We start from the raw sequence: 20000 nt of genomic DNA, 5'->3' as shown, positions 1-20000 counted from the left end.
ATTCCTTGCCTGCGCATACAACCAACTGCTTATACAAAATACAGTAATAATGACCAGTAAAGCACTTCCGTAGAACGTGTCAAGATAATCCGAGAAGCAATCGGTGTGTCGTAGAGTCGCTTGCTGGTCCAGGCCTCGTTCAAATATAGTATACAGCGGAAACAATACAAAATATCTACAAGTTGTATCCACTCACTACCTTGTTTTAAGTATTAACCTTTCGTCCTACGGGAGCTGTGATGGCGAACTTAGTGTGTGTGTGTGGCGAGGGTATAACAAGGGGTAGATTTAGAAATTTAGGTAATGACCGTGAGCAACTTTAAACTACGAACTGTGGAAAGGCAGACTATCTTATCATCTAAAGGGACTCGTTGAATCTTCCTGGCTTTTGTATGTGCTTAGCTTCTCATCGCCATTTTCTTCTGCCTGATTGGAATTCCGTATGATCCATGAACTCGGTTGTGTAAAATTGCTGTTGATCAATTTAATTTGTGTTTTCAGTTTCTCAAAGCCAGGTTATTCAAGGATGTGAAATCTCTCTTCCTACAGAACAACACTTAGGAAACTATAACCTCCCTCGAAAAAACATCCCTTGAGAGTAAAAATATGCCATGGAATATCGTCTCTCTGCGGTGGTGATACAAATTGATCTAATATAAAGACAGCATGGATGAGTTGCTGCAAATCATCGTGGATCGAGTCGGTGCATGTATTCACAATGTAGCAAAAAGTATCATTTATCATCCTTTCTTCTCGTCATTAACCATCATAACTACCTACAAATCATCCCATAAAAGGTTTGAGGTTTATTGTCAGTTTTGTGTTTTGCGTTTGGTGTGTTAGCGCGTCATGTACGGCAAAAACTCGACGTTGCTGACGCATGTCGGTGAACCTCCCACGACAAGTCTTTGGACAGTCTTCCGAGGTTGTTACGCTCGAGAAAAACTTCAGGAAACGAGGAGCCGACAGGTATACCAAAAGTGTGAGGAAGTGAGATCTTGCCGTGGTGAAATTACATAACACTATATACTTTATTTTCACTTTTTACATCAATTATAACCTCCGGCCGTTATGTATAGCTTTCATACGCTTCACACATGTTTATACTGATAAACCTAAACGTATATAAAGCTTACAGTATTAAGCCTAAATTCATATGTGTGTATGTATATATGTATATAGATTTGTTTTATATATATATTTACGTAATCCATTTTGCTCTCGTTTTCAACTACGACACTCACGATACAAAGTGAGGATCGAGCGTGTTTTGTGTTGTATTGCCAAAATGCAAACACCACCATCACTACCTACGTCTTGCATGCTTGTAGCTAGACACTGAGGCATCACTTCTACTGTACGGAATATCAACTCTCCTATAGACAAAGGGTCGTACTATAGACAAGCTTCCCGAGCTCTGCTAGATAGTTGATCATTTTGTTCTGAATTCGGGTTGGATATTGTTTATCCTTCCCACTCCTTTTAAGAAGTGCTCTGTTGCTGCCCTGTAATTCACGCCTCCATGCATCATCCCACGTCAAGGCAGCTTTTTGTTGGATGGTTTTCTCCTTTGAAGTGTGTAGGGGCCTATTTGTCGTTTACATGTTTACTATAGCAGGGGGCGTCACAGAGCTCACCGTTACTGTTTCTTTGTCGTTATCGTCATGGAAGCCTTCGAGTGCGCCAATTTTTTGTTTTAGTTTTTAAGTCCTCCCTTTGGGTCCGCGCTGATGGAGACAACTGAAGGCCGAGTGCAATGTGTTTTTTTGTGGTGGTGGTGTTTTCTGAGCCTGAAGACACGTTTGTCCTGCTGAGGATTCTTCGCCGAAAGCTACTCTTATTTCCGCGTTTTTTTTTATTTTTTTATTTTTACGTGATGATGTAACAGCATAAAAGGATGTTCGGTTTGTTTGTGGGATTTAATTTATCCATCGAAATGTAACCTCTTCAGTAACAAATATAACTGTTTTATTGCTTCTGTGTCTGTGGTATCACCATCGACATCGTTCTCATCGAGTGTCAACGTGGAAATCCTATTTTCTAGAATGTATGTACTACAGACATGATTTTTTTTTTTTCAGTTAAGTTTAGTAACCCACAAACATTAGGGGTCCCTTTCGGTCTTCGTCCTTCATAATAATATGCGTTTTATTGGCCAACGGACAAGCTTTAAGGGGAAATGTGATGGCATGGCGTCGCGAGGTGGCTCCGCTGTGTCCCTCAGGCTGAGTCGCGAGTATCCAAGCGATTAGCTGAATTTCTTCTTGGAACTGAAACTCATAACGCTTAATCATGAACACTCGTCAGAAAAAGAGTTGACAAAAAATAAATGAAAGAAATACTCACGTCATACGCCTCATGTAATAATATTGCATACAGTCATAACTTTTGATTTTCCCTCTTTGAAGTGGCATCTACCATCAGAGGAGTTGCAAAAAAAAAAATGTTTGATTTCCGATCGTCTGTGTTAACATCAAATTAAACAGATGTGAAAAGAAGTACAATGTCAACACATTATATAACTGGAAAGTTTTAAACTAAAAATCAATGAAACTAACGATTGACTGAGGCGAAAATTGACTGAGTGAGTAAGTGAGTGAGTGAGTGATTGTGTGAGTGTCCAGAGATGACACGCCGGGTCCCTCTTCTACAGGAACTTATGAATCACGTAGGGCAATATGAGAAGGGGAAGGTAGAGGGATTTCTGGCCGGCGCTCGAGTAGTTGCACAAGAAGCTGTTACAGAAGCACACGCTGCCTGAAGCCACAATGGTCTTGGCCTTGCGGCAGCCTTCTTCGTATGTCTTGTCGGCGCATCCGCGCCTGGAGTCACCCATGCCCACTGCCGGAAAGATATAGAGTAAGTTTGGTGTAGTACAGGAATAAATACGTTAAAGATAAACTTTTTTTACTGTATAAGAAGAAACACCAGGGAAATCTATATAAAAAAACATAATAAAGCCAACAAGATGATGTTCCTCTGGCAATAACAGAGGTAGATGCCAGATTAACCTCCATAGTTCCTATTGATAAACATGAGTGAATGAAATCAAGAGTACTTGCGTTAACTTGATTTATTTGAATGGATAAGATGAAACCTGTAAGGTAAATAGGACTGGAAACCTCCATGCAGGCTAAAACTGAAAACACATGGTTAAAACCAATACAAATATAAGACAAGTAGGAGTAGTGTAGTTGTACTTCGAGGCATTAATGAGAACACACACACACACACACACACACACACACACACACACACACACACACACACCACTCCGGTAGCTCAATCGGTAGAGCGCTGTGCTGCAAGGCTTCACGGCCGAACAGGCGGCGGTTCGAGCCCCGCTCAGGCCGGATTCTTTCCGTTGACTAGGAGTGGTTACTGTCCCCTCTTGAGCAAGGGGGATGGGGTGTGTGGTGTGTGAGGTCCTGGCAGTACCCAGAGATCGACGATAATGAGCACTTGCTCACGTAGGGAGGGTACCTGCTGGCGAAAGCGAGTCCAGCTCGTGATCAGGCCGTGGTGAATTACACACACACACACACACACACACACATACACACATGCTTAAAGAAGTGGGAAAATAATGCCATTACGTTATCGAAGCATTTCAAGGGTGTAGGAGAAAAACAACTTTGAAGAGAGAGAGAGAGAGAGAGAGAGAGAGAGAAACTCACATATGTTCACCCCGACAGTGTAACAAGAAGTGCTGGGACAAAAGACCCAGTTGGTTCCTTCCTTGTCTGGGATGTGGCTGTAGCAGAAGAGGCCGCGCACTGGGGAGAGAAAGACGATATTGTTAGCCTTGTTTTTTTTTTGTTTTTTGTTTCTGTGAGGGTGTGTGTGTTCCCACGTCTGCTTGCATCTGTGTATGTATGTATATACGTACGTTCTAGCTTATTCTCTTTTCACAGTCCTTCTCCTCTATCACAAATTCTTAAAGTTTTGTATTCTATAGATTCACGATATAATTTGTGAAAGATTTCTATATCTCTGGACTAATTTTTGAGAATACTTAAATTTATGACTATCTTCATCACTGTTTTATATCGTATTATGCCGTGTCCTGTGTGTGTGTGTGTGTGTGTCCCGACCCTGTTTTCATATTAGGTCATGTCGCGAGGTCAACTTAATCTACCTTTTTAATGGAGTTTCGCCGCATGCTAGTTTGACCTTAATTAACTTCGGAATCATGTATTTAGTGGTTGGCCCAATTCACGTTTGTGGCAGCATAATATGTCCTCTACATTTACCTTTCAGTATCATATGACTATAAAACAATAAAAAACAATGCCTTTTTAATAAAACCCTCGAGGCAGGAGGAAAGGAAGGTGGGCAAAGAAGAAGAAAAAAGCTTATTTTCGCTGAATTAAAAGAAGAAACACGTCACAACTTGTGGGAAAAAATGTTCTGCGCTGACAGGGAAGGAGAGAGAAAAGTTTCTTGAGTGGTGGCGTAAAGTTCTGAAGTTCATTAAGAGTGAAGTGTGAAGTTGTGTGTTGGATGATAATAAGAAGGAAGCGCCAGAGAGGGAACGACGGGGAGGACATGGGCGGTATGGGATGGAGTGTAGTGGATTGGAGAGGAGTGGAGAATGGCAGTTTAGTGAGGGAGCGGGAAGGGAGTGGATCAGGGTTTTGCTGGTGGGAAACGATTAAGCCAGGAAGGAGGAGGGCAGTTTGTGAGGAGAGGGACTCGGTAGCAAAAACTGAGGTGTGGTAAGAACATCCGAGACAGGAGATGAGACGAGGTGAAGATGCTCAAAGTGAAGCTGACCAAGAAAACACGGAGATAGGGAAATTGTAAAAAACCTAGAAAATGGCTGCAAGAAAAGCGAAAAGATGGATAGGTGGAGCGAAATATAACTGATCGGAAAAAAAATGATAAGCTACTACAAGAAAATGGAGAATAGAACATTAGCAAAAGGTGGTACATGGGGAAGGATTGGAGTGAAGAAAAGGATGACAAACTGAAATGTAATATGAGGTGGAGAGATATGTAACTTAAGGGAACATTGACCGCATTTTGAGTGAAAATCCGAGTCAAAAGCAAAAATGAGCTATCCACACCAAAAAATCGACCAATGCTTCGGCAACAATCTCCCAAAGTTTGAGGCCGAAAGTATGTATGTTAAAGATTTAAAGGGCCGGGGGCGTGGTTTGTTTACTCTTTGGCATTTATATTACGTTCTCAGATACCCCATGTGCTTTCTCATTTTCCATAATATTTTTTCCTTGAATTTTTGCGGGATTTTTTTAAAATACTTACCTGGATGTATTTGGCATCCATCCATGAGTGGAAAAAGGAGGGGAGAGGCGAGTGAGTGGGAGACAATGACTGATTAGTGTCGGTCAAGGTCAGTGGGGGGATTGCACGCCGCATACGCTTCTGCTAAACGTCGCATTTACAGGCGTCAACAAGCTTAATTGTTTTGCTATCTTGTCTGAAGACTACGACAGCATGCCTAGACCGAAGAAACACATACATCTGCGACGTGAGCATGCTAAGAAAGCTACCAGACCCTTCGTTGCGGCAAGACAAGCGGCTGCAAGCCCACGTTCTCGACCCTCACTCGCGGCTCTGTCCCTCACGCCAGCTACAACCACTACTGACTTTGCCCCTCCTACCTCGACTGGTGCTGCTCTAAGTGTTCCTACAAGTGCTCAAAAAAGAAATTCCTAGTTTGAAACACAAAAAAGAAAGAGGGACATAGTAAAGTCAGAGCTATCTTTGATGTTGAAGATGCTTCAAGAAATCGCAGTTTTCTCAAATGTAGTTTTCTTCACTTTTAATTGACACTACATCGTTAGTTTTTGTGATATTGACTCCATTTTTTTTTTTTTTTTTTGCATTGTCCTTGTCTTTCTATTGCCTACGCATTTTATGTCTTGGTTTTAACTTATAATGAAAAAAAAATTCATATACATAAATACAAATTTTCTAAGCTGTGTGTATAGTCATACATAAATATATATTTTTTCCCATACTATACATTTTTGGGTAAAAGTAGGCATAACATCCATTAAGGATTATATAATTAATTTTGTCACTGACAATTTGTAAATAATGATGAGATGATTTAGTTTTCAGCAGTATTGAGCTAAAATTTGTATAAGTCAAATTTATATAAAAATATTTTTTTCTCTCTTTCTTTTTCATATCTCGTCCTACAATTTATACACACATAAGTAGGTATCTTAGCTAGTAATAGCAAATATAAATCATCCATGTTAATTAACAATTTCATAAATCTTACAAAATGCGGACAATGTTCCCTTAAAAGAACAACATTTACAGAGGTCAGAGAAGATGGTATTGGATGAAGGGGCGTGGAGCATGAAAGTGACATAAAAAACCGTAATGGGGTGGGACGGGGCTGGTTGGAGGAAAAAATGGAGGCAAAAAGGGACTGAACGGAGGGAAAATGAGGGAACAGAGATTATTATGGTAGGACTGGGTTGAGTTGAGAGAAAAGTGGAGACGGGAAGGAACCGGACGGAGTAAGAGTGACAGAAAACAAAATGATGCAAGGACGGGGTTGGCTGAGGCAAATAACAGGAACAAAAGGGAACTACCAGATGAAGGAAAGTTAACCGAAGAAAAAATGCAAGGGTTAGGTTTGTTGGGGCTAAAATCGGAGACGGTAATGAACATGGTGGAGAGTAAGTGGCGGAACGAAGTAATGTGAGTGTGGGATTGGGCCGAACAAAAGGGAACTACCAGATGAAGGAAAGTTAACCGAAGAAAAAATGCAAGGGTTAGGTTTGTTGGAGCTAAAATAGGAGACAGTAATGAACATGGTGGAGAGTAAGTGGCGGAACGAAGTAATGTGAGTGTGGGATTGGGCCGAACAAACAAAAAAAAAAGGAATCGGATAGAGAAATTTAAGAATGACGGAAAAAAAATTATGTTCTGACAGGATGGTATGGGGCAATATTCATGGGTGAGGAAGAGATAGAACGAACAAAATATTGGTTAAAAACTGGGAAAGGGACGAGGTTATGCAGAGTAAAATGGTGAAAAGTGGAAGGGACACGATAGAAGGAAAGTGACAGAAAAGAAATAATAAAAATATGGGAAAGGGACGAGGTTATGCAGAGTAAAATGGTGAAGATTGGAAGGGACAGGATAGAAGGAATGTGACGGAAAAGAAATGCTGCTGGATGGGGTAGGAGCTACGAAACCTTTAGGAGTCTTTTGTAATCCTCTGGGATGTGTATAGGAGGCTCAGCACACAGTATTACATGTTCTCTGTGAAGGTCTTTGTGTAGGCGAGATTATGAGGCCATATTAAAGTTGACGTGAAGTGTCTGCCGCAGCGCACACAACTGGGACAAGCTGGCTCAAGGGAGTGACTAGGACAGCCTCCTTGATGAGGATTAATGGACGTGAGTAAGTAGGCCCCAAAAAATTTTTAGACAATCAAGAACAGACGAAGTTACCCGCTTGGTCTACACTGGAAAACTTGCATCAGAATATACATTAAAACTAAATATATAAAAGGGGCATCGTGAAGCTTTAAAGAAAGCATATTCACATATCCCTTAATAAGGATTTATGGGAATATCTTTGAAGATTAACTAATAGGACAAGATATTAAAAGAAAGGCTGAATACATGAAGAAAATGTATCATGAAATTTTAAAAGCTGTTAAACACTTGGATATCTTAATTAAGTCTCTTCAGACAACTTCACACTTCATGACATCAAAGGTCAGCGAAACAAAGGAACATCAACTTTTTTTGCCAGCAGAGAAGAGTAAGGCTTAGCGAGGAAAGCTCCGTCTCCAGAACACCAATGAGGTACGGGAAGGCCGCCTCTATAGGATCCCAAGTGGCGAGGGGAGGATCTATCGTTCCTTGGGGGATTCTATAAGTTTAAACCATTAAGGAAGATGAGGACGCCACCAAATTATCTTTAGGGGACTAGGGAATCATTATATCTTCTCGAAGGAAGGAAGAAAAAAAAAAGACATTAATCTATAAGTAGCAGACATCAGTAGGACGTTGAAGAGTGTGGGAGAGTCATTGTAGCCATTAGAAGAATGCAATAAGTAGGAACCGTTACGCTACAAGTAGGACACCTCTGTAGGAAACTGTGGAGCGAAGTGGTGAAGGGCGAAGAGCCTCCTCGAAGGATGTTATGGCCTGTCATTTTTATCTTGTAATAGGTGTCAAAGTTTATTTTCTGAGCTAGAGAATGTACATTTGATTTACTAACGACTTCAGGCACCCTATCTCACACACATCCAAGAAACGGGTCTCTCTACATTACAATTTTATTTTTATTCCCTGTAGCTCAACTGTGTCGCATAGTACTTACTTTGTTTCTTAATCGTTAGAGTGTAATTTTCGTGGGTTAAAATAGTGATGAAAAGTTCAAATTCGCTAACATTAAATAGATATGGCAAATATATGCTAACGAAAGGGTTTATATATATATATATATATATATATATATATATATATATATATATATATATATATATATATATATATATATATATATATATATATATATATATATATATATATATATATAATTTTGCGCGTATTTTTTTTTTCATAACAAAATTTCGCTAAAGAAAAGAGAGAGAGAGAGAGTGAGTGAGTGAGTGAGTGAGTGAGTGAGTGAGTGGAGGGTGGGTGTGTGTGTGTGTGTGTGTGTGTGTGTGTGTGTGTGTGTGTGTGTTCTGGGATTCGGGGAGGGGGTAAGGGAGGCGCAGAGGAGGTTGTGTGAATTCTTGAAGGATGTAATGAGTAGGAACAATGAAACAACGAGAAAGACGCCTCTAGAGGATCCGGTTGGGTGTAGGAGAGGCTCTGTGACCCCCAAAGGGATGCTCACCCCCCTGGGCTGTCGCCACCACCAGCAGGAGGCAAAGGGCGGACCTGATGAAGCTCCTGAAGGGAAGAAAAGGGGAAACGTATTAGGAATGAAAACAACGGAGGATCTTTACAAGTGAGTTATGTTATTTGTTAACTTTAATTCAAAACTTTAGAGGAATAGGAGACACAAAGTGATGTTTCTTTTTTTTGTTGTTGTTCTTTAACAGTTTTAGAGGCTTGAATATTATCATGAGATATTTAGAGTCTCATTAAGTTAAGTTGATAAAGGAATATCTCTCCGATGCTGCCTGTAAAATAAGTATCGACAGAAGATAAAAAGAGATGCAACACTGCGGTGGAATATAAGAGGTAAAAGACTGCTAGTAAAGGGGGGAGTTGATGAGACGAAGAACTTTTGACTCCAATCTGTCTAGCAAAGCTGTGTGTGTGGAGCTCCCCCTCACATGAGATACATACTCCATACAAGGGCGGACAAGGCCCCTTTATATGGAAAGCATCTGTGAAGGGGAAAAGAACTGTCGGAGACGATACAGAACGCCTAACCTCGAGGAATCTTGTTTAACAATAGAGGAGATATGAAGTTTTCAGTTCAGGTTTTGCGTGAAGGATAGACCGCGAATGTATATTGTTGAAGGTGACAGCTGAGTGTTGTCGAAGAACAAGGGATTGGTGTTTGGAAGATTGTGTAGAGCTGATAGGAGGAAAAATTGAATTTTTGAGGCATTAAAGGACACCAAGTTCCCCCTGCCCCAATCGGAAATTATAGTAAGATCTGAGGTTAAGCGTTCTGCAGCATCCAGCCTAGAATCACGTAGTTCCTGCAGGGTGGGTCTTGTGTTGAATGATATTGGGTAATGCAGAGCAGAGTCTAGAGCCTAGATTCCTTGTGTGAAACGCAGGACAACTGTTGCCATCATCCAATAGACCGAAACATTATGCCATAGAAGTACACACTTTGGTGGGAGATCAAAAGGTGGGATACATGATATTCCAGTCCCTGAACCAGAGGAATATCCGTCAACCCAAGCACATGCATTACACCTAACAAGTGAAGCGAGACCAATCCGCTGTCAAAACAAATTACATCTCTGCCTTGCCGAATATTAATTAAGCTAAAAAAAAAGTGGCGGCCCAGTTATTATTTAAATTAATTTATCGTGTTGCGCTTAACCTCTTTGGGGTAAGGGGTGGCTGAGTGGTCAGCTTGCTGACGTGGTGATCCTGAGTACCTGGGTTTAAATCCCACCGCAAGACGCTGACAATTTCCAGCCAACTCCGAGTGGCGAATTACCCACATGCTGTCCAAATCTTCAGTCAACCCAAACTTTAGCGATTTCGGTCAAGAAGAGCACCGGGGAGCAGCATGAACCGACCAAGAGTCATATATCACGGCAGCAACTATATATAAAATTCTCCTATTCCTCTAACGGGCTGGGACCATCTACCAGGCTTCTCAGGAGAGCCGCCGGCGCTATAGCCAGTAAGTAAAAATCATGAAGGTAGAGGCTTACTTCATGATAAGACATAACAATCTTTCCTTGTATGCACAAGTAGAGATAATATCACTAGTCCTACGTAGAAAACCTAATTTATAAATGTTCTTCGCATGCAGAAAGACCCTTGCGGTCTGACTAAACTATTGACTAGTGTTACTATTTCCTTTTTTTCTTTTTTTCTTTTTTTTCACTGAGAAAGTTCTATTAATGGAGACCGACATTCTTGTCATATTATTTGCTTCCCTTAGGGTTTAACACGATTTTTACTTCAAGATCCCGAGCAAGCGTTTAAGCTTTACAACGCGAATTTCAGAATCGATCTATCCATGGTTAGTTCTTACTCGAAGAATCTACCGCTCCCAGGCATACTACAAACATATTATTCTCTTATTTCCCTGTCTTACTCAGCAGGTACCGAACTCCCAGTTTACGTACGGTCAGAAAACATGAAAACTAAATTGAGTTAAAAATCATATTGGATGTCCTTGACGTAAATAATAAACATAACTAGTCCAAGAGTAGAGCCCTAAGGAACATTCCTAGCGCCTGGTCTCTCCTCTGCTACTTACCTTGCTTTACTTAATTACTAAACTACCCTGATCATAAAAAAAACACAGATGATGTATGTAGATATAGTCTTAGACTGGTAGAAATAGTCCCAGGAGTCCAAGGATCCGACGTTGAGTTCCCTGTTGTTGTTTTAGGTTGTTATTAGGATAAAAGCCTTATCGCTAAAGATGTTGCCAGCCAACAGACATTCTTGGCAGGACACCTGCAATTAGAATGTTCAGTGCTTTACTTTAGTGATGCTGGATAAGTTTACGGTACTTACCCAGCAGTTTTTGCGATCGAGTCTTGCAGACGTCGTTCATACCTGTGTGCAAAAACGAGCCATTAATGATTTCTCCGGATACCTTGTCATTTGTAGCCATAAAGTAGTCAATTAGGGTAGGCGGTGGCCGAAGTGATAGCGTACTGGACCCACATTCGCCGCGTGATGGACGACGCGGGTTCGAATCCTCACGCTACCACTCGGATTTTTCAGTCACCGCCGAGTGGCTTAAAACAACCCACATGCTGTCCTGAAGACCACCCATCAACCCGGACTCTAGAGGAAGCCGTCCAAGCGAATCAAGAACGAGTTCCGGGGGGCAGCATGAGCCAGTGCAAGATGGCGCCACTATAAACACTCGCCTGCGCCAGAACGGGCTGGGCCGACCATCAGGCCCCACCTGGAAGAAGCCTTTGGCCGACCATCAGGCCCCACCGGGAAGATGCCTACCGGCGCAATAGGCAACAACGTAAAAAAAAAAAAAAAAAAAAAAAAAAATTGTGCTCCTGGGCAGCTGCAATAAATCCTCCGACGGGGTGCTAGACAACAAAACTCTACCACCTGTTGGCAAATCATGTAGACATTAATCTGGAAAGGGCTTTGAAGCTCGTCTTCTTTCTCTAAAATAACAAATTATTATAAACAGTAGAGAATTCCAGATCGAGCATTAAACTGTAACCCCCCCAGTGACAAGGCGATTTTAGTTGTAAGGCTTATTAAGTACATGAGAACAAGAGGATCCTGGAAGAGGCGGGTAGGCTTAAAAAGCAGCTCCTGTAAAGCTACCACCCTGAACTTCTCTATCCATGAACTTATCTAACCTTTTCTTGAATGGATCTAGCTTATTAGCACTCGCATGCCTGCCAAGCCTGTTCCACCCATCCACCACTCTATTGGTAAACCAATTTCTCCTGACAATATATAGCATTGTTGAATCTGAATTTATCCAACTTAAACACACACACACACACACACACACACACACACACACACACACACACACACACACACACACACACACACACACACACACACACACACACACACCAACACACACACACACACACACACACACACACACACACACACACACACACACACACACACACACACACACACACACACACACACACACACACACACCACGAATATTTTCTTTCAGCGCCAATAAATTCAGCATACACAGACATAAAAAAAGCTAACACACACACACACACACACACACACACACACACACACACACACACACACACACACACACACACACTAGAGGAGGGGGTGGCTGAGTGGTTAGCGTGACGGCAGCGCGTCCAGGACGACGCGGGTTTGCGCCCAGCCCGGTGCCACATGCTGGGATTATTCAGTCACTTCCAACTGGCCTAAGACTACCCCCATGAACTCTTCCCGGACTGGTCTTTTAGATTTTCTTGTGTGAAGACTTGGAAGTAGTTCAATAATTTTCTCGTATCATCGCCATTGGCAATGAGCTCAACTGTGTAAATTTTCAACAGCTCAGTTCTCTCCCTTATTTTGTCCAATACATCTTGAAAAATGCATTGGGGTCATTCCTAGCCTCGTTAACTGTCCTAATCTCATGGTTCCTTTTTGGCTGCGCGGGTGTTCTTCTTTACCAGCCTGACTAACTCAGCATATCTATTCCTAAAGTGTGTTTCACCACTCTATTTTCTTTTATATTCCCTTCTTTAAGACTATTTCGCATATTAGCTTTCGGGCCATCAACTTGGCATCGTTGTTTCCCATTTTAAGTGTTCGCTGAGGTATTTGTTGCCCTTACTCTCGATCCTACTAATGCTCTAAGTAAATTATCGTAGGTCATTTTTACATGGTTTTCCAGGACATCGGATTCCAGCTCTCGGCTCTGGCCCTCATCAAACACCAAGGCTACCCAGTTTACTTCCCCAAGGTGTCTTCTAAGCCTCTTGGAATTAGCTCTTTTAAATTCTGACACCATCACGGGGTTGAATTCGTGGTTACCCCCAGTCCCAACTCTACCCCCTGTCGTCACTACTTCCTAGCTCCACTTCCTCCCTCCACCTCACTTATCATATTCTTATTATTAGCAAAGAATAAGTCTTAAGGGTTAGTTCCTCTGTTAGGCTTAGTAACTATCTGCTTGAGGAAATTATATTGTATATCTAAAAAATCCCTGGATTCTGGGTCAATATTTCTGTCGTTGAAATCCTCATTATGCAGACACATATATTCTTGCTTGCTCTGCCAATCTCCTGCAGTAATATGCCCGGGTTCTGTTTGCCAAGGTACTGTGATCTGCAAAGATTCCCAGGAGTTAGTTTTCTTCCCCTTTTATGTTTTTGAGTCTTCGTCTCATTGAACTCATTGAACAGAGCCTTCAAACTAATGCTAATTATGAACTTTACATTTCTGCCCGAAATCGTGCCAAATCTATTCTCCGACTAACCAAAAATTATTTCATTAATAGAAAATGTCAAAACCTTGCTTTCTCTAACTCTTCCCGTGACTTCTGGCATCTAGCCAAAAACATCTCCTCCAACTTCACTTCTTCATCTTTCCTCCACTCAGTCCTGACGGCAACACTGCCGTCTCATCTATCTCTAAGGCTGAACTCTTCTCAAACTTTTTCTAAAACTCCACTCTGGACGATTCTGGGCATATTCATCCTACTCATCCCCCCCTCTGACTCCTTTATGCCTGTTATAAAGATTCTTCAAAATGATGTTTTCTATGCCATCTCTGGCCTCAATCCTCAGAAGGCTTATGGACCTGATGGAGTGCCTCCTATTGTCCTTAAAAACTGTGCCTCCGTGCTGTCACCCTGCCTGGTCAAACTATTTCGCCTCTGCCTGTCAACATCTACCTTTCCTTCTTGCTGGAAGTATGCCTTCATACAGCCTGTACCTAAGAAGGGTGACCGCTCCAATCCCTCAAACTACCGTCCTATTGCTTTACTTTCTTGTCTATCTAAAGCTTTTGAATCAATCCTTAACCGGAAGATTCAAAAGCACCTTTCCACTTCTGACCTTCTATCTGATCGCCAGTATGGGTTCCGCAAGGGGCGTTCTACTGGTGATCTCCTAGCCTTCTTAACTGACTCTTGGTCATCCTCTCTTAGCCGTTTCGGTGAAACTTTTGCTATTGCGCTGTACATATCAAAAGCTTTTGATAGGGTCTGGCACAAATCTTTGCTTTCTAAACTACCCTCCTACGGTTTCTATCATTCTATACCTTTATCTCCAGTTTCCTCTCTGACCGTTCTATTTCTGCCGTGGTAGACGGTCACTGTTCTTCCCCTAAATCTATTAACAGTGGTGTCCCACAGGGTTCTGTCCTATCTCCCACTCTTTTTCTGTTGTTCATTGATGATCTTCTTTCCAAAACGAACTGTCCTATCCATTCCTACGCCGATGATTCCACTCTGCACTATTCAACTTCTTTTAATAGAAGACCCACCCTTCAGGAACTTAACGACTCAAGGCTGGAGACTGCAGAACGCTTAGCCTCAGACCTTACTATTATTTCCGATTGGGGCAAGAAGAACCTGGTGTTGCAACGCCTCAAAAACACAGTTTCTCCACCTATCCACTCGACACAATCTTCCAAACAACTATCCCCTATTCTTTGACAACACCCAGCTATCACCTTCCTCAACACTAAACATTCTCGGTCTATCCTTAACTCAAAATCTCAACTGGAAACTTCATATCTCATCTCTTACTAAATCAGCTTCCTCGAGGCTGGGCGTTCTGTACTGTCTCCGCCAGTTCTTCTCCCCTGCACAGTTGCTGTCCATATACAGGGGCCTTGTCCGCCCTCGTATGGAGTATGCATCTCATGTGTGGGGGGGCTCCACTCACACAGCTCTTCTGGACAGAGTGGAGGCTAAGGCTCTTCGTCTCATCAGCTCTCTTCCTCATAGTGATAGTCTTCTACCTCTTAAATTCCGCCGCGATGTTGCCTCTCTTTCTACCTTCTATCGATATTTCCACGCTGACTGCTCTTCTGAACTTGCTAACTGCATGCCTCCCCCCCTCCCGCGGCCCCGCTGCACGCGACTTTCTACTCATGCTCATCCCTATACTGTCCAAACCCCTTATGCAAGAGTTAACCAGCATCTTCACTCTTTCATCCCTCACGCTGGTAAACTCTGGAACACTCTTCCTTCATCTGTATCTCCTCCTGCCTACGACTTAAACTCTTTCAAGAGGAGGGTATCAGGACACCTCTCCTCCCGAAACTGACCTATCTTTCGGCCACCTCTTTGGATTCTTTTTAGGAGCAATGAGTAGCGGGCTTTTTTTTTTATTAATGTTTGCTTTTTGTGTGCCCTTGAACTGTCTCCTTTGCTGTAAAAAAAAAAAAAAAAAAAAAAAAAAGGAACATTAAAGTGTGTCTTTACCGTAAAATGCAACCTCTCCTCACCTTTTTCATTTATATTTTAGAGAAAAATCTGGTAGCCGGTTATTTCTAATTTCGAACTGGGTTTTTTTTTTTTTTTCAGTGTCTAGTCAGGTCTCCGTGATCGATATTATATCGATTTTTTGGAATGCTTTCCCTTCAACTTTTATACCTTATTTCTGAGACTCCTACTTTTCCCAGCCAGCAGACACCTTATTGTCCTGTTACTTGACTTTTCTTTTGATATGCTGTTTCGGAGGCACATATAATAGACAAGTAATCGACTTGTAAATCAGTTGAAAAATTACCAGAACACGAAGGACATTAAATTTTCCTCAGCGTTCTTGAATGTGCATATAAGCCAAGGGAACTGTAAGGAAAAGTAGATAGCTTAGATTTAGTTTAGAGGTCATGTGATTAGGTCTGTGTGTAGGGGTGGGGTGCGTGTGTGTTTGTGTGTGCATCCACACGTATGTGCCTGCATGCGTGAGTGCGTGTGTGGGTGTGGGTGCGTGCGTGCGTGCATGTGTGTGTGTGTGTGTGTGTGTGAAGAGAGAGAGAGAGAGAGAGAGAGAGAGAGAGAGAGTAGGGCACAGTGATCAACGTTTGGGAGGCGCTCATCTTTAATGTTTATACCGGCTGAGCACACACACACACACACACACACACACGCACACGCACGCACAGTTACCCTTCTGTTCCTTATATTTTTGTCTTAGGATATTTTTCTCCTTAATTTGTGGTAGAAGAAATAGTTGTTATTGAAGTAGTAGTAGTAGTAGTAGTAGTAGTAGTAGTAGTAGTAGTAGTAGTAGTAGTAGTAGTAGTAGTAGTAGTAGTAATAGTAGTAGTAGTAGTAGTAAGTAGTAGTAGCAGAAGTGGTAGTAGTAGTAGTAGTAGTAGTAGTAGTAGTAGTAGTAGTAGTAAGAGTAGTAGTAGTAGTAATGGTGGTAGTAGTAGTAGTAGTAGTAGTAGTAGTAGTAGTGGTAGATGTAGAAGTAGTAGTAATAATTATTGTAGTGTAAGTAGTAGTTGTTTTGGTTGTTGATTTAGTTATACTTCTACTTAAAAGAAATATTTTTTTATTAATTTGATATTATTCATTTCATTGATAACGTGCCAGATACTTGCCAGTAGGTAAGTTTAGGTGAAAAACTCTCTCTCTCTCTCTCTCTCTCTCTCTCTCTCTCTCTCTCTCTCTCTCTCTCTCTCTCTCTCTCTCTCTCTCAAGACGGCTCTGTCAGGATCAATAAAACATAAACCACTAAACTTGGGATTTGACCCTCCCTCAATCTCTTACCCCCACATAAACCCGCCCCCCCTCCTTGACCTGACCCCCTGAACCCCCCACCCGGCACTTAAACCCTCCCCTTTTCCCCTCGGCTCCGTCTGGCAACACCGGCAAATCGTCTTAGCTGGCAACACTTGGTGACCTGCCTGTCGTCTTAGTTGGCAACACTGCTTCTCTGATACCGTAGCGCCGCCTTGCACCATGATTTAGAGTCCGTGATTTAGTGTTATTCTCTTTGCTCCCATCTTGTGCGCCTGAAAAATGTAGTCTGACAGTCATTATGTTTCTTAGGGTATTTTTTTATTTTTTAGTCTTGCCTCTGCATTTGTTTTATTCTTGTGTTGTTTTGTCCTTTCTTTTGTGTTACGTTGTCGAGTGTGTGTGTGTGTGTGTGTGTGTGTGTGTGTGTGTGTGTGTGTGTGTGTGTGTGTGTGTGTGTGTGTTACCTACTGTGCTCTCTCTCTCTCTCTCTCTCTCTCTCTCTCTCTCTCTCTCTCTCTCTCTCTCTCTCTCTCTCTCTCTCTCTCTCTCTCTCTCTCTCTCTCTCTCTCTCTCTCTCTCTCTCTCTCTCTCTCTCTCTCGTGCTGCGCCAATACTAAAGAACAGAAAATGTAAAAACAACATTCTATTTTTAAACTCTTAGAGATTCACAACACGATAAAAGAAAAGAGAATGAATACGTTTTAACACTATTTCAGGATTTTAACGTGACTAACAAATCAAAACTTAGATTTTTTTTTATACACATCGCTGATAACAAACTCCCACGTCAGATATATTTTCTCCTCATTCTGTTGGGTTTCCGATGTAACGCTGTGATACGATTTCATGTTATTTTTAAGTCATACATATATCAAAGCTATTTACGTATTTCAGTAATTGGGGAGGAGGAGGAGGAGGAGGAAATAGCTGTAGGAGTATTATCATTGTTAGCAGGAGCAGAAGACTAAGATGCAGTGCTCATGAAATAAAAATAATAATCGTAAAAAAAAGATATGAGCAAGAAGCAGATAAAGAAAAAATAATGCGAAGAAAAGCAATAAAAGTCAAAGAAGAAGAAATAAAAAAGTGAGGTTCGTACCCTCTTTTCATTTTTACTCATGGAGATCAAAATAGAAGCACGGATCGAGAGGAAGAAATAAGACATATCATAGAAATACTCTTCTCTTTTTACTCCTCCTCCTCCTCTTCCTTCTCCCCCTCCTCCCTCTACCCCCCTTATTTTTTATACTCATCCAGGTCCTTTTTCACGTTATTTTATTTTTTATTTTTCCTCTTTATCGTCATTTTCATCGTCTTCGTCCTTTTGCTTCTCCTTTCCTTGTTCTCTCTTCTACCTCTTCCTCTTCCTTCTCCTTCTCCTCCTCCTCCTCGTCCTCGTCCTCGTCCTCGTCCTCCTCCTTCTCCTTCTACTTCTCCTCCTCCTTCTCCTCCTCCTATTTCTCCTTCTCCTCCTCCTATTTCTCCTTCTCCTCCTCCTCCTCCTCCTCCTTTTCCTCCCCCTCCTATATTGCGTCTGAGATTTCCTGGTGATGACGATTCGACGCACTTCTTAGTAGGGAATGCAGGCAGATGAAGAGACTCTGGGTTCACGGAAAAAGGAAAGGGAAAGAAGAGGAAGGGACGAAAAGGGAGTGGGAAAGGAGAGTAAAGGAAGGAGGCTGGAGGAGAGCCGTCAGACACACTCATCTCTCCTCCAGCAGCCACTGACATCACCTCCCTTCCGTCTTCTGTAAACCAGCGGCCTCGTTACACTGTTTTTAGGAAGAGGATTTACGTTCAACCCCGATTTCTATTTAAGACTCCGTATGGCGGCTGGAATGGCTGGCTCCCTCCTGTCTGAATGTCTGGCTGCTTGTCTGAATGGCTGGCTGGTTACCTGAGTCATGGATGGATATCTGGGTGAGTGGTTGAATGTTTGACTGACAATATATGCCTGACTGGTGTGTGTGTGTATGTGTGTGTGTGTGTGTGTGTGTGTGTGTGTGTGTGTGTGTGTGTGTGTGTGTGTGTGTGTGTGTGTTTACTTCTTTCTCGGTTTCTTATTCCTTCTTCTCTCCTGTTTGTCTCCGTCGTTAGCGAGAGAAAGAAAAACAAACTCGTGAATCAAGAAGATGTTGGACATTGTAAGAGTCTTGGTTTTTTACTCCCTGGCCTTCCCCTTTTTATTCCATCCTCTTATGACGTCTTTATTTTCATTCTTTCACCCGATTTCCTCTTTTAGATCTCTCTCTCTCTCGCTCTCGCTCTCTCTCTCTCTCTCTCTCTCTCTCTCTCTCTCTCTCTCTCTCTCTCTCTCTCTCTCTCTCTCTCTCTCTCTCTCTCTCTCTCTCAACAGTGCATTCATCCAGTGTACGCTTTCCACTTGAACTCTCCTCTTTGTGTTTGTTTTTCTTTCCTCGGTCTTCTTCGCATCTTCCCGACTCTCAACTTCTTCTCCATCTTCCTCCTCGTTATCTGCTTCCTCCTCGTTTGTTTCATCCTTCCTGGCTCAGTTTCCTCCTCCTTCTCCTCCTTCCCTTTCCTTCCCCCTGCAACCATGACCATCTCCAGTCCTCCTCCTCCTCCTCCTCCCCCATATTTCTCCTCCTAATCATTCTTCTCCTCCTCCTCCTCCTCCTCCTCGTCCTCCTCCTCCTCCTCCTCCTCCTCATCATCATCATCATCATCATCATCATCATCTTTCTCCTTCTTTCCCTCTTAAGTCCATAACCTCACACAGATTAGAATGTTAGAACTGGGAAATATCTTTCTAACTTTAAGAAGTGTAAAGTCATTCATTATGTGTCCTGAAATATTAATCATACACATTAGCATGCGCCGAAAGCATATGCAGATGGTAAATATTCATTCCGACCTCGGGATTATGATCAGCAATGACCTGAAACCTATAAACAGTTGTATGTCGGCAGCTCGGGCTCATCACGAGGCACTTTGATTGTAAGACGCCGGGTGCCGTATTATATTTTATGTAACTCGTTGGCAAGACCTCAACTTAAATACGCTGTATACTTCTAGTCCCCAGATTTCAAGGATGTCAAATAACTATAGAGAATACATTCGTATGCCGAAAAAATGTTACTATAGTTAAGGACATATCCGTATGAAAAACTACTCTACCAATTAAGCATCTTTAC

At 42.1% G+C, this 20000-nt stretch overlaps 1 protein-coding gene and 1 long non-coding RNA gene across 2 annotated transcripts in view; one reads left to right on the top strand and one right to left on the bottom strand.

The window, feature by feature from the left end:
• Positions 1 to 20000, bottom strand: part of LOC127008550 (uncharacterized) — a 32692-nt gene that overhangs the window by 116 nt on the left and 12576 nt on the right. Inside the window, exons 2-5 of the mRNA XM_050880726.1 lie at positions 11178 to 11219; positions 8848 to 8903; positions 3678 to 3776; positions 1 to 2841 (exon numbers count right to left, since the gene is read on the bottom strand). The exon at positions 1 to 2841 is cut by the window's left edge and continues 116 nt beyond it. Coding sequence (XP_050736683.1) covers positions 2648 to 2841; positions 3678 to 3776; positions 8848 to 8903; positions 11178 to 11219 — 391 coding nt within the window. The 3' untranslated portion in view covers positions 1 to 2647. The remainder of the gene's footprint in view (positions 2842 to 3677; positions 3777 to 8847; positions 8904 to 11177; positions 11220 to 20000) is intronic.
• On the top strand, positions 3815 to 7991 carry LOC127008551 (uncharacterized). Its single transcript, XR_007761185.1, has 2 exons — positions 3815 to 6617; positions 6763 to 7991. It is a non-coding gene; the product is annotated as an uncharacterized LOC127008551 (long non-coding RNA).

The sequence above is a fragment of the Eriocheir sinensis genome, chromosome 38 (genome assembly GCF_024679095.1).
Source record: "Eriocheir sinensis breed Jianghai 21 chromosome 38, ASM2467909v1, whole genome shotgun sequence".
Lineage (NCBI taxonomy): Eukaryota > Metazoa > Arthropoda > Malacostraca > Decapoda > Varunidae > Eriocheir > Eriocheir sinensis.
The sequence above is the reverse complement of the archived record's forward strand: the minus strand, read 5'-3'. Positions and strand labels throughout refer to the sequence as shown.